Below are 12,386 nucleotides of genomic sequence, written 5' to 3'. Positions count from 1 at the left end.
CTTTTATTTTTATTGGCCAGTCTGAGATATGGCTTTTTCTTTGCAACTCTGCCTAGAAGGCCAGTTGAGGACTTGTGAGGCGTCCGTTTCTCAAACTAGACACTCCAATGTACTTGTCCTCTTGCTCAGTTGTGCACCGTGGTCATCAACTCTTCTTGCCCTAACGTCTTCAGTCATCTGTCCTTTATCCCTTGACTCCCTGAGCTCCTCAGCCATCTTCTGGAATTTCCTCCTCTCCATCTCACCTAAACTCCCCCACCTGCCACTGAGGGTTGTCGGGTCACCTGAGATGACAATATTGTATACTGATGTCAACTATAACAGAGGATATTGTCGTGGTGAAAGTGTTGTGAGCTATTGGCTTACTTGACCAATACAGGATCACCTTCAAACTGCTAATGCTCACCTACAAAGCACCCAATGGACTGGCGCACTCATACGTTACTGACCTTCTGCACTCCTACATTCCGACCTGCTCACTGCACTCCTCTAGCAATGGCCTCCTCATAATTCCTTGCACCAGGCTCCGCACCATAGGAGACGTTGCATTTAGCAGTGCAGCCCCTCAAAATAGCACACAAAAACGTACAAAAACTGTCACAAATCTCCGGTTTATTGTACCGATGCGGTGGTACAAGACAATGGGCGCTCTTGCTCCAGTGCCACGGGACACAGTTCTACCGTGACAGAGCTAAGGCGAGCACACCATGTTCTTTCACTATTTAATCAGATATTCAACTGATTAACAGGCCAGATACAGTAGGTTATAAACACACAATAACACACGTGACCCATGATGTATCAATATTATAAAGCTATTATAGTCCCCACATAATATACGCCATTAAGCAGACACTTGTAAGCGACGTAGTCATGCAACTTAGGCATGTGTAGCTTAACCTCTTTCTAAATATGTTGGAAAACAAATTGCTTTATGTAATGAAGAGCACAAGTGTAATGAAACAATTCACTTTTAAATTGTTCTCTAATTGAACATCACGGAATACCCAAGTCGAATGTTTCATTGGTGTGACATGCGTCACCTAATTGTGATTGCGCCTACTTGCGTCTCGTTATTGGTGGGTGGGGTTTTCCCTATACATTTCCAGTGTTTCCCAGTGGCTAGAAGATTCCCATTAATTGTAAATGTTGGAGTGCCTTCAGAGGACAAGAGACGTGAAGGTGACTTAGACCAAATTTCCAGTAATGGCAGCCTGGTAGTATGACCTCCAGCACTTGGAAACGAATTAAGAAACATGGCATCACTTTGTACTTACTGCTATGTAACTGCTATGTAATTACAGTCAAGCAGTATTGGTTGTTAGATAACAGCACAACTCCAGCCAACCTGTTTCAGAACAATGTTGATATTGCATAAGTTATTGTGTACTAGTTACATAGGTTTGAGGGCAGCTTGATGTAGCGTGAATAGATACACTGTCATTACCACTTACTGTAGGCATCCCATCTCACAACTGCTGAATTATTATGGATTGACAAGTGATTTGTAGTGAGCCACATAGTTTTAAGTAATAGATTTCTGAATACATTTTACTTGTGATTCAAACCATGGACCTCATTCCTGTAAATCACTCATTAATGTGGAAAAATCTTCCTCAACCATGAACGCTTATTGTCAGAAGAATCCATATTCCTCCTACCCCTGGGCAAGATCATGCAACATCACAAAGTTCACTTCCACTGCTATGCTGATGACACCCAGCTCTACCTCTCCACCGAACCCACCACTCCCCTGCCTTCACAACATCCAGAGCTGGATGAGCATGAACCTTTTCAAACTCAACAGCAACAAGACAGAGGTCATGCTCATCAGCGCCAAATCCACTCTTTCAAAGCATCACCAAAGATGGTTTCCTGGTCCCTCTCTAAAACACAAGTCAAAAGCCTCGGTCCCTCCCTGGATAGTTCCTTCTTTCCACATAAAAACCAGCACCCGGACAGCATTCCTCCACCTCCGCCACTACAGCACCGAAACCCTCATCCATGCCTTCGTTATTTCCCGACTAGACTACTGTAACACTCTCCTCACCAGATCCCCACCAAACTCATCAATAGACTCCAACTGGTTCCGAACTGCTGACAGAATTCACACCAGCACCAGATCAACTGAACACGTCAAACCAATCCTGGCTCCCTGTGGTATCCTGTATTAACTTTAAAATCCTCCTCCTCACCTACAAAGCCCTCCACAACCTACCTCTCTGATCTTCTCCCAGTCTATGCCCCCTCCCGCTCCATCCGCTCCTCCTCTGCTGGTCTCCTTGTCTCCCCCCATTCCACCATGCGTGCCCGGGCCTTTAGCTCCTATTCCAAACTCTACCACCTTAAACCAAACCCTTACCCTAAACTGGGTACCCTACCACCGTAAACCAAACCCTTACCCTAAACCGGGTTTGTATCCTCTTCCCAACCCCTCCCTCCTCTTTTTATCTGTCCTATTTTGTCTGGTCCTTTGATTTTAGATTGTTTCTATTTTAAATTGCACTGTTGATTGACGCACTTCATTTTATGACTTTACGTACCGCATTTCATTTTATGTAGGCCTACTTTTAATGTAAGATGTCTTTGAGTGTCCCGATAAGGCGTCCGCCAAATTAAAATGAATTAATACCATTGTTTAAATAAAACTCTTACTTAAAACCCCCTTTAAAAACATCCAGCAGGAAACAGTCTTATTTGAAATGAGGAATATATCATATTTTTCTGACTAAAATAGGACTACTGTGGAAAGATGCATTATGGAATGGAGAAGAGAAAGTGATAGAGCAATTCGCAACATTTCACATCAGAATGTATGACTAGATTTTTTATGTTGGAATAAACATTCATCTGAGAATACATACCTTTCCCCTTCAGCAGCTCTGCGCAGACACCGCGCTTATAACCAGCAGCTTTGCTACGCCGGGTGTTGCAGGAGGTATTAAGTGAACACCCATAGTTACCAATCCAGTTCTGTAATTTCAAAAGGAAAGCATTGTCGTTAGATGTAAGTCAACTAAAAACATTCAAGCATAACACTGTATAACTTCTGTGTTGATAAAATGCTGTTTACAGTACAGTAATTAAACATGATTTTACACTGTTGCCTGATCCTGCCTAATCTGCAGTGTTTTAGGTAGTGGATTGTTCTTTTTTTCACAATATTCTAATAATACAGGGGGTTAGGAAAGAAAAGAACTTGGCCTGGGGTCAGTCAGTAATTTTGTGCTATGGTGGAATGTCTCCCCATTATGCTCGCACCAATCCAATGCTTTTAGATGCAGTGGGTGAAATTAAAGTGTGAACACTTCTGGATGCAGGGTGTCAGAACACAGCCTATTTCTTTACCCACTCTCCCCGAAATCAATGTGTACCCAATCCCCTCTTGCCACTAACCCCTCAAAATCCACCAACCCTAGTCACGTCTCTAATTCCACCTCCCTTCCTCTCTTGCGCCACCTCTTCCCTCCATTTCATACCTTAACTAAAGACACAGGTAGTCCTGTACCTGCAGCAGCCTTCGTCACCAGGGCTAAGGACCTCCTTTTCATACCCTGTTCATGATAATACACAAGGATGCCCCTGATGTTAGCTAACAACAACAAACAACAACAACAAAGATATATGAAATATTAAATTGTAACATGGCTATATGTAAGTGTTTCCTAGTCTTTGAATAAGAGCCTTCAAGCCATTTGGTCTAACTGACAGGGGATTAGCCTTTGCCAGCAAGACCAACAGCCCTTGGTCAGGGTAGTTGGAACCAGTATTTTCATTGTACTTCACTCACATAGATAGCCTACTGCAGGTTACAATATGAAGCAAATGAAAACCACTAAAGCTGCGATTAAGTTTCTTCCATGTCTCTGTTTTGGTAAAAAAAATATACACTGCTCAAAAAAATAAAGGGAACACTTAAACAACACAATGTAACTCCAAGTCAATCACCCTTCTGTGAAATCAAACTGTCCACTTAGGAAGCAACACTGATTGACAATAAATTTCACATGCTGTTGTGCAAATGGAATAAACAACAGGTGGAAATTATAGGCAATTAGCAAGACACCCCCAATAAAGGAGTGGTTCTGCATGTGGTGACCACAGACCACTTCTCAGTTCCTATGCTTCCTGGCTGATGTTTTGGTCACTTTTGAATGCTGGCGGTGCTTTCACTCTAGTGGTAGCATGAGACGGAGTCTACAACCCACACAAGTGGCTCAGGTAGTGCAGCTCATCCAGGATGGCACATCAATGCGAGCTGTGGCAAGAAGGTTTGCTGTGTCTGTCAGCGTAGTGTCCAGAGCATGGAGGCGCTACCAGGAGACAGGCCAGTACATCAGGAGACGTGGAGGAGGCCGTAGGAGGGCAACAAACCCAGCAGCAGGACCGCTACCTCCACCTTTGAGCAGGAGGAGCACTGCCAGAGCCCTGCAAAATGACCTCCAGCAGGCCACAAATGTGTATGTGTCTGCTCAAACGGTCAGAAACAGACTCCATGAGGGTGGTATGAGGGCCCGACGTCCACAGGTGGGGGTTGTGCTTACAGCCCAACACCATGCAGGACGTTTGGCATTTACCAGAGAACACCAAGATTGGCAAATTCGCCACTGGCGCCCTGTGCTCTTCACAGATGAAAGCAGGTTCACACTGAGCACGTGACAGACGTGAAAGAATCTGGAGACGCCGTGGAGAACGTTCTACTGCCTGCAACATCCTCCAGCATGACCGGTTTGGTGGTGGGTCAGTCATGGTGTGGGGTGGCATTTCTTTGGGGGGCCGCACAGCCCTCCATGTGCTCGCCAGAGGTAGCCCATTAGGTACCGAGATGAGATCCTCAGACCCCTTGTGAGACCATATGCTGGTGCGGTTGGCCCTGGGTTCCTCCTAATGCAAGACAATACTAGACCTCATGTGGCTGGAGTGTGTCAGCAGTTCCTGCAAGAGGAAGGCATTGATGCTATGGACTGGCCCGCCCGTTCCCCAGACCTGAATCCAATTGAGCACATCTGGGACATCATGTCTCGCTCCATCCACCAACGCCACGTTGCACCACAGACTGTCCAGGAGTTGGCGGATGCTTTAGTCCAGGTCTGGGAGGAGATGCCTCAGGAGACCATCCGCCACCTCATCAGGAGCATGCCCAGGCGTTGTAGGGAGGTCATACAGGCACGTGGAGGCCACACACACTCCTGAGCTTCATTTTGACTTGTTTTAAGGACATTACATCAAAGTTGGATCAGCCTGTAGTGTGGTTTTCCACTTTAATTTTGAGTGTGACTCCAAATCCAGACCTCCATGGGTTGATAAATTTGATTTCCATTGATAATTTTTGTGTGATTTTGTTGTCAGCACATTCAACTATGTAAAGAAAAAAGTATTTAATAAGAATATTTCATTCATTCAGATCTAGGATGTGTTATTTTAGTGTTCCCTTAATTTTTTTGAGCAGGGCTGGAGAAATGTTTCCACTCTCAAATTCTTAGACAGAGCTATGGAAGCAAGGACTGACCATCCATGATATAGCTTGAGGCTATACAGTGTATGTTTTTCATTTATTTTGTTTACAAACATTGGAGTAAAACAATCTTATATTTGGGGTTCTGGTGGGGTATGGCAGTTGAACTAAGCTCATAAGGCATGTATAAGTTATATTCTTCAAGAATCAAATGGGTACATACAATTCATTTATAAGTCCAAAGATGTATGTAGAAACTGCTGATTTCCCAATTAAAAGCCCAATGACAAGTAGCTAGCTAATCTGATTATATATTTCACCTGTCAGTGTTTTACTTATTATTTTCAGACAAACATTGAAAGGAATTGTTGAACACACCTGAGTGATTGGAAAAGTCATCATTGAGTGGGAACAGACTAGAGTGGAACAGAGAAATTACATGTAACGTTAGCTACACAACGTGACGAGAATCCGTTAGCTAGCTAATCTTTTTTTAAATTATAGCTAGCTGCTGTAACTAACATTATTTTGTCAATACTTGCCAACTTGGCTAGCTCAGAGACTACGCAACTATTAAAATCAGGGTCTAAACAGCTCACCAATTTATAAATCAAGCATGCTTTTATAAGAATCATGCTTAATCTAAATATGAAAACCCAGGAAGTTGACAAAAAAATCCCGGGAAATGTTTTGGCTTCTATGGTGAACATGCGCACGCGGTCTCAGTTAAAATCACCATTGAAAGGGTCCAGTATCAGACAGTACTATGTGTGGTTCTGAATTACTATTCAAAGGTAACACGTGTGGCGTGCCACATTCATCATATGAATGGTATGACAATTCCCTCCTTTTAATGGAGTGATTGTAGTGTAATCCGGTGTTGACACTGCTTTTCACTTCCTCACCGATAGCAGATATAATGGATGCAGCTCGCGCCGTGAATTTACTCGGTACTCGCTTGGCTGGGCCTGCGCGTTAGCGAGCAGAGTGGGGAGAGGGAGGGAGCGAATAGCGGCGGCAGCAAGCCTCCAGCCCCGTAATCGAGAAAGAAACGCAAATTTACGCAAGAGCTGTAATTACCTCAGTTGGTGGGTAACATCGGTTAAACGAAGTCCACCAGAGGTTCAGGCGACAGAGGGGGCCGTTTGTGGTGGCATTCTAAGACAGTTGGGATCTCCGTAGGAGCAAAACAACAACAGCACAATACAGGATTTCACACACAGGCAGTGACAATAAAACAATACTTACCGACAAGTAGACTGGTGGCTGCCGAGGGAGCAGGCAGGACTAGGGAAAAAAAGGAATAAAATACGTCATCTGCCTCTCCCTTCAGGTATTTAAACGTTATTTAAAACCGCAATTCTAGCAGAACTTTAAACTCATGAAAACTCGTGTCTTCATAGCTAGCTAATGTAGGTAACTAGCTTTGGCTAGAGTTTAGCTAACGAGTTTGCGTTATTAGCTAACCGCTAGCTGGCTACCGTAAACGTGTTGTTTTCCAATAAACTTTTGGTGTTGTTTTTACCAACCCAAACAGTGAGGGGGTGCTGCAAGACTAGAGGGGAAGGGCAGGTTCCCTTCTCGACTTATTCCCCTCTACGTATTTAACGAAAATGATGGCTGCGGAGGTCAGTAGCGAGGATACGGGCTCTGTCTCGGCAGGGAAAGGGGTAGCGGGCGGTGGAGGCCCAGAGACGGCCCATTTTCCGTTTTATCCCAACCCGACCAGAGTGCGGGTCACTGATTTGGGCCAGGGAGCTGCAACAAACCTCCGCCACCCGTTGAACACCTCCCCAGACTCCCCCCCTGATATAAGTATGATTTACCCCGTGTCTGGAGGAGATATTGCCAGACCTGCCTTGTCCGCTACAGGGAGTGGCGGACATGCAATTATTATAGGAACAAGTTCAGGGACCATTGGCAGTGTGTGTTACTCCCCCACCTCGGAGGGACCCGGCATCCGGATGTCACCCACCTCAGTGGGTCCCGACGGGTCAAGTCTCTTCCCACCTCTGCCACCACCTCCCCCACCGCCCACAGGCTACGGGGGACTCGGAACTGTGGATGAAAGCGACATGCAGGATGGACCTGAATACGAGGAAGAGGAGGTGGTCTTCCCCCTCTCAGCGCCGCCCACGAACCAGTAAGGATTTGTTTTATATACACTCAAATTGTTCTGTGTATTGTTCATTGACACTTAGTTAGAAAACCAAAATAGTATTTTAAAACGACCGGGGTATATTTCCTTCCTGCTGCGGCCATCACCAGTGCTCAAGTTTCTATTATACTTGTTGCAGCTGATGTCGCTAATGGCAGCAAGTCAAATTAAGAAGGTAGATGTCAGGGTGTTCCAAGTAACCTAGGTTGTTGTTAATCATAAATCTAGTGAAGTAATGAATAATGTGTATATACCTGAGAACAATTACCATTAATCTCTCAATGTAGAGAAATATTTGCATACTGGTTGCCTTATTTTCCCAACTCAGCCAGTTCACTTGCTTACAATTATGAATGCAATATCATTCCCGGAATAATTGTAATGCATTTCTTTCAAGGCCACACTAAAGTTATTTGGCCAGCCTGTGGCAGGTGAAGCAGATGTGAAACCTGTCAAAAATCATTTTGCTTCATCATTCTGAGCACCAATTAGGATCTTCTTTTAATCCACAGAATCATGTGGTCATAATTTATTTTATTTGAAATTGACTTTGGTTTTCTAATTGGTGTTCTCAGGAAATAATTCAACTCACATGTCCCTCCTGAATAAGGCTAGCCCATGCCTAGCCAAGAACTCCACAATGATTTCATCCACAGAGTTGGGCTCAGACTACACAAAAAATTATTTGGATCGACAATAACATTTTAGGACAGTAGTTTACACCTAATGGAAACAGATAATTTAATGTAAAAAAATAATTAATACAGATATACTTTTTTAAATTCTGTTATTGAAACACAAACAATTGAGAAATAATAATTTGAAATTATTGTCCGATTGATTAAATGTATTCAGGTAATCATGTTTCAACTCAATTAGAACCAGTACCTCCCAAATGAATGTTGTCAGTTTTAGCACTTTGAGTTGTTTGTCCTAACTACTAAATGAAAAATGCACTTTACATTCAAAGTTTTATTTCCAAATAACTGGTATAGTGAAGGGAGCTTTGTACACCCATCTGCTTCTTTCTCTTCTATGAGCTTCTCTGCCAACTCCTAAGCCAGCAGTAAACAGTGTAGTACAGGGAACAGACCAGTTTAACTACAATGACAGTGACGGTTATATAAACTTTCAACTTTTTTACATGTGGTTGTTTATTTAACTTAGTTGAATGCACGTTTTTATTGAACAACTTCAGTGTCTGCTAAATGACACATGTCAATGTACAAATGTACGGTTGCAAAGCATGCGTTTTTGACAGAAGGAAATTTGAATAGTTAATTTCTACATGAATTAATCTGCTGCACATCAAGTTCCACTGAGTTAAAGGGATAATCCACAGCCAGAAATAAGTCATTACATTTTTTTACGCCTAGGTTCTATCCCTAGGATTTCACTTCTAAGTGGTCCATTTGTGAAATCAGGAAATTGTGTAGGAACGCGTCATAGCTACATGGTTCTCGTCACTGGAGATAGGGGATAACACACTATCACATTTCAAAATGCTTTTAAAACAATTACCTGCGCTACAGATCGCCAAATCATCCAATAGATGGTATGGGCGTACTTGTCTTAAAACATCTATCTGTCTATATCATCTTGACAAAGTATATATTTCGCTTAGATGTGCTCAATCTAAACGGTGTCTAAACGGTTTCTCCTTCAAGTACCATATCGCACAGCACCCTGTGGGAAACCTGGGAAAGGGCCATTGTTGCATTAGCTGCATATTCTGCACTTGCTCTGGGCAGAGGCGAACTGCAGTTGAACTCTGTGAGATAGACACCTAAATGGATAGTCCAGTTTGTTTAGGCTATTTTACAGCTCGCTAGCTAGCTACTTCACATGCTGATATTGACTATGGTATTATTGTGTGTAGCTACGTTTGGTTGCTAGCTAGCCATCCAGCACAGAGAGAGCATTGCATTTTGTAGTTGAGCTGCAACAGATTTCCACAATGATTTTCACATGCTGCTACTCACTTTATATAAAGACAGAATGAACAATTTCTTCACAAATAATTATTTTCACATATTAGTGGTATTTAATGCTCTTTACCACTGTTAATCATAGGAATTAGTGGTTTGTGGTGGATTATCCCCTTAAGTAAATTCTACCACAGACAATATAATTCCGCCATGAAACATAAATTGATCGTGTAAAGTAACAAAATATGATGGAGCAAAAGTAACTTTTTTGTGTGTGTAGAGTTTAAAAAAAAAACTCTGACTCCTTTGAGTCGATATGCTGTCGATACTTAAAATGTAAATTCTTTAAATTTACTGTGTACCTATGTTTGTTCTCTGTTGCGTGTCTTTGTTTGAAAGCCACATTTCTTAAATAAAACGTTAATCAAGTAAAACCACGGACTGTTTCCTTCTTGTAATTGAATTGGCATATTCGCACTGAGTTGCTGTCTTAGAGCAACAGCAATAAGGAAACAGTCGGTGGTTATATTTGATTAACGTTTTATTACATTTCAGCAAACAAAAAAGCACGCTACAACAGAGGACAAACATAGGTAGGCCTACATGGTAAATGTTTAAGAATTTTAAATGTTTAAGTCCGAGGTAATTTCAAAAACTCTAGTCTGTGCTTCAACTCCGTGGAGAAATCATCATGGAGTTGAGGTATTTGGCTAGCCTATGCCCTCCTACTGTAGGCTTTTGTGTCCGTGTGCTGCAGTAGGACTATCCATTGTGGGAGATGGAACTTATTGAGTTTCCCTACACAATCATATAGGCCTATGTATATTTTCTTTGTAGTGTGTGTGCTTGTGGCACTCGCGTTTGTCACAGTCTCATTAGAGAAGTGCTGAGCTTTTATCATTTCTGGCCTCACGCTGTGAGATATGGAAGTGACTGGGGCTGAAGTGTGGAATCAGCTCTTATTTTAGGAGCTACATATCTCCCTGTCAGATTGCAGAGGAAGGGGGAAGGCCAGCTTTTTAGCTCCCATTCGTTTCTACATTTGTGATGAACAACGCTTTGGAAGCAGCCCAACTGGAAATCCACTGCTTACAAGCAGTGAAAATAAATGTTTAGCCCAACGTCAGTGGTTTCACCACGATTTCCTTTATATCCCTTTCTGTAGGGGCGCCAGGCAGTGACACAGATGTCACATGTGTAATGAATGGGACACATTTTTTTACCCTTGTTATTTTTCCCACAATGAGAGATGTCAGAATTTATTTTTTTTAATGTATTTTTTAATCAACTATAGGGACATTTCACACAACTGGAATCTGCTGCAACACAAGTCCTCTTTATCTGGTCTCCTGGTCTGTGGGTTGAGTTGTGGTGACCTGGCCACTGTAAACTAGCATGTTCAGACTTAGTGCCTGGTGTGACGTGCTGTGCCAAAGGTTACAAATTACCCTACCGTACGCACACAATGTTGTCAGACAAAACAAAGTGTGTTGCAATTCAACATCAAGACTCAGAGAAACTATTTTGTATGAAGCATTATGGCTTCTTTGGCTGATTTCATATTTATTGTTGTCAATGTAGCATAGCACTACAGATCTGCTACAGTCAGCAATTTTACATCATCACTTATTGTTGACACATTATAGTTGAGGCCCTAACACATTTTTGCTCATGACTTAAAAGTCTCAAACAGTTATTCTGATAAAACATTATATGCTACATGACCAAATGTATGTATACACCTGCTCGTCGGACATCTCATTCCAAAATCATGGGCATTAATTTGGAGTTGGTCTCCCCCCTTTGCTGCTATAACAGCCTCCTGGGAAAGCTTTCCACTAGATTTTGGAACATTGCTGCGGGGACTTGCTTCCATTCAGCCACGAGCATAAGTGAGGTCGGGTACTGATGTTGGGCGATTAGGCCTGGCTCTCAGTCAGCGTTCCAATTCATCCCAAAGGTGTTCAATGGGGTTGAGGTCAGAGCTCTGTGCAGGCCAGTGAAGTTCTTCCACACCAATCTTAACAAACAATTTCTATATGGACCTCGCTTTATGCAGAGGGGAATTGTCATGCTGAAACAGGAAAGGGCGTTCCCCAAACCGTTGCCACAAAATTGGAAGCACAGAATTGTCTAGAATGTCATTGTTTGCTGTAGCGTTAAGATTTCCCTTTACTGGAACTAAGGGGCCTAGCCCAAATCAAGAAACAACCCAGACCATTATTCCTCCTCCACCAAACTTTACAGTTGGTACTATGCTTTCGGGCAGGTAGCGTTCTCCTGGCATCCATATTTGTCCGTCGGACTACCACACGGTGAAGAGTGATCAATCACTCCACGGAATGCATTTCCACTGTCTAGACTCTAGACTCTAGAGTCTCTAGTTACGGTGAGGTTTACACCACTCCAGCCGACGCCAGACATTTTGCATGGTGATCTTAGGTTTGTGTGCGTCTGCTCGGCCATGGAAACCCATTTCATTAAGCTCCTGACTAACAGTTCTTGTGCTGATGTTGCTTCCAGAGGTAGTTTGGGACTTGGTAGTGAGTGTTGCAACCGAGGACAGACAATTTTTACGAGCAACCTTCATCAGCACTGTCCCGTTCTGTGAGCTTGAGTGGGCTTACCGCTTTGCGGCGCTCCTGTTTTTAATTTAAATTTGTCATTATGAGGAGGGGGGACTATTTAATCAATTTTAGAATAAGGCTGTAACATAATAAAATGTGATAAAAAGTCAAGGGGTCTGAATACATTCCGAAATCACTGTATAGTGTGTTTTTCCCCCCTAAAATTTAAACGGGTTTTTCTCATGTTCAACTACCAGGAAGTCTGAAAAGACAGACTT

At 42.9% G+C, this 12,386-nt stretch overlaps 1 protein-coding gene across 3 annotated transcripts in view; it reads left to right on the top strand.

Annotated features, from left to right (window-relative positions):
* Positions 1–7,068: 7,068 nt before the first annotated feature.
* rasa1a (RAS p21 protein activator (GTPase activating protein) 1a) overlaps positions 7,069–12,386 on the top strand; it is a 58,669-nt gene continuing 53,351 nt past the window's right edge. For all 3 annotated transcript variants that reach the window (XM_071353853.1, XM_071353851.1, XM_071353852.1), the window contains exon 1: positions 7,069–7,598. In XM_071353853.1, coding sequence (XP_071209954.1) covers positions 7,069–7,598 — 530 coding nt within the window. The remainder of the gene's footprint in view (positions 7,599–12,386) is intronic.

This window comes from Salvelinus alpinus, chromosome 19 (genome assembly GCF_045679555.1).
Source record: "Salvelinus alpinus chromosome 19, SLU_Salpinus.1, whole genome shotgun sequence".
NCBI classification, from domain to species: domain Eukaryota; kingdom Metazoa; phylum Chordata; class Actinopteri; order Salmoniformes; family Salmonidae; genus Salvelinus; species Salvelinus alpinus.
Note: the sequence above shows the minus strand (reverse complement) of the source record. Positions and strands in the feature narration are given on the sequence as shown.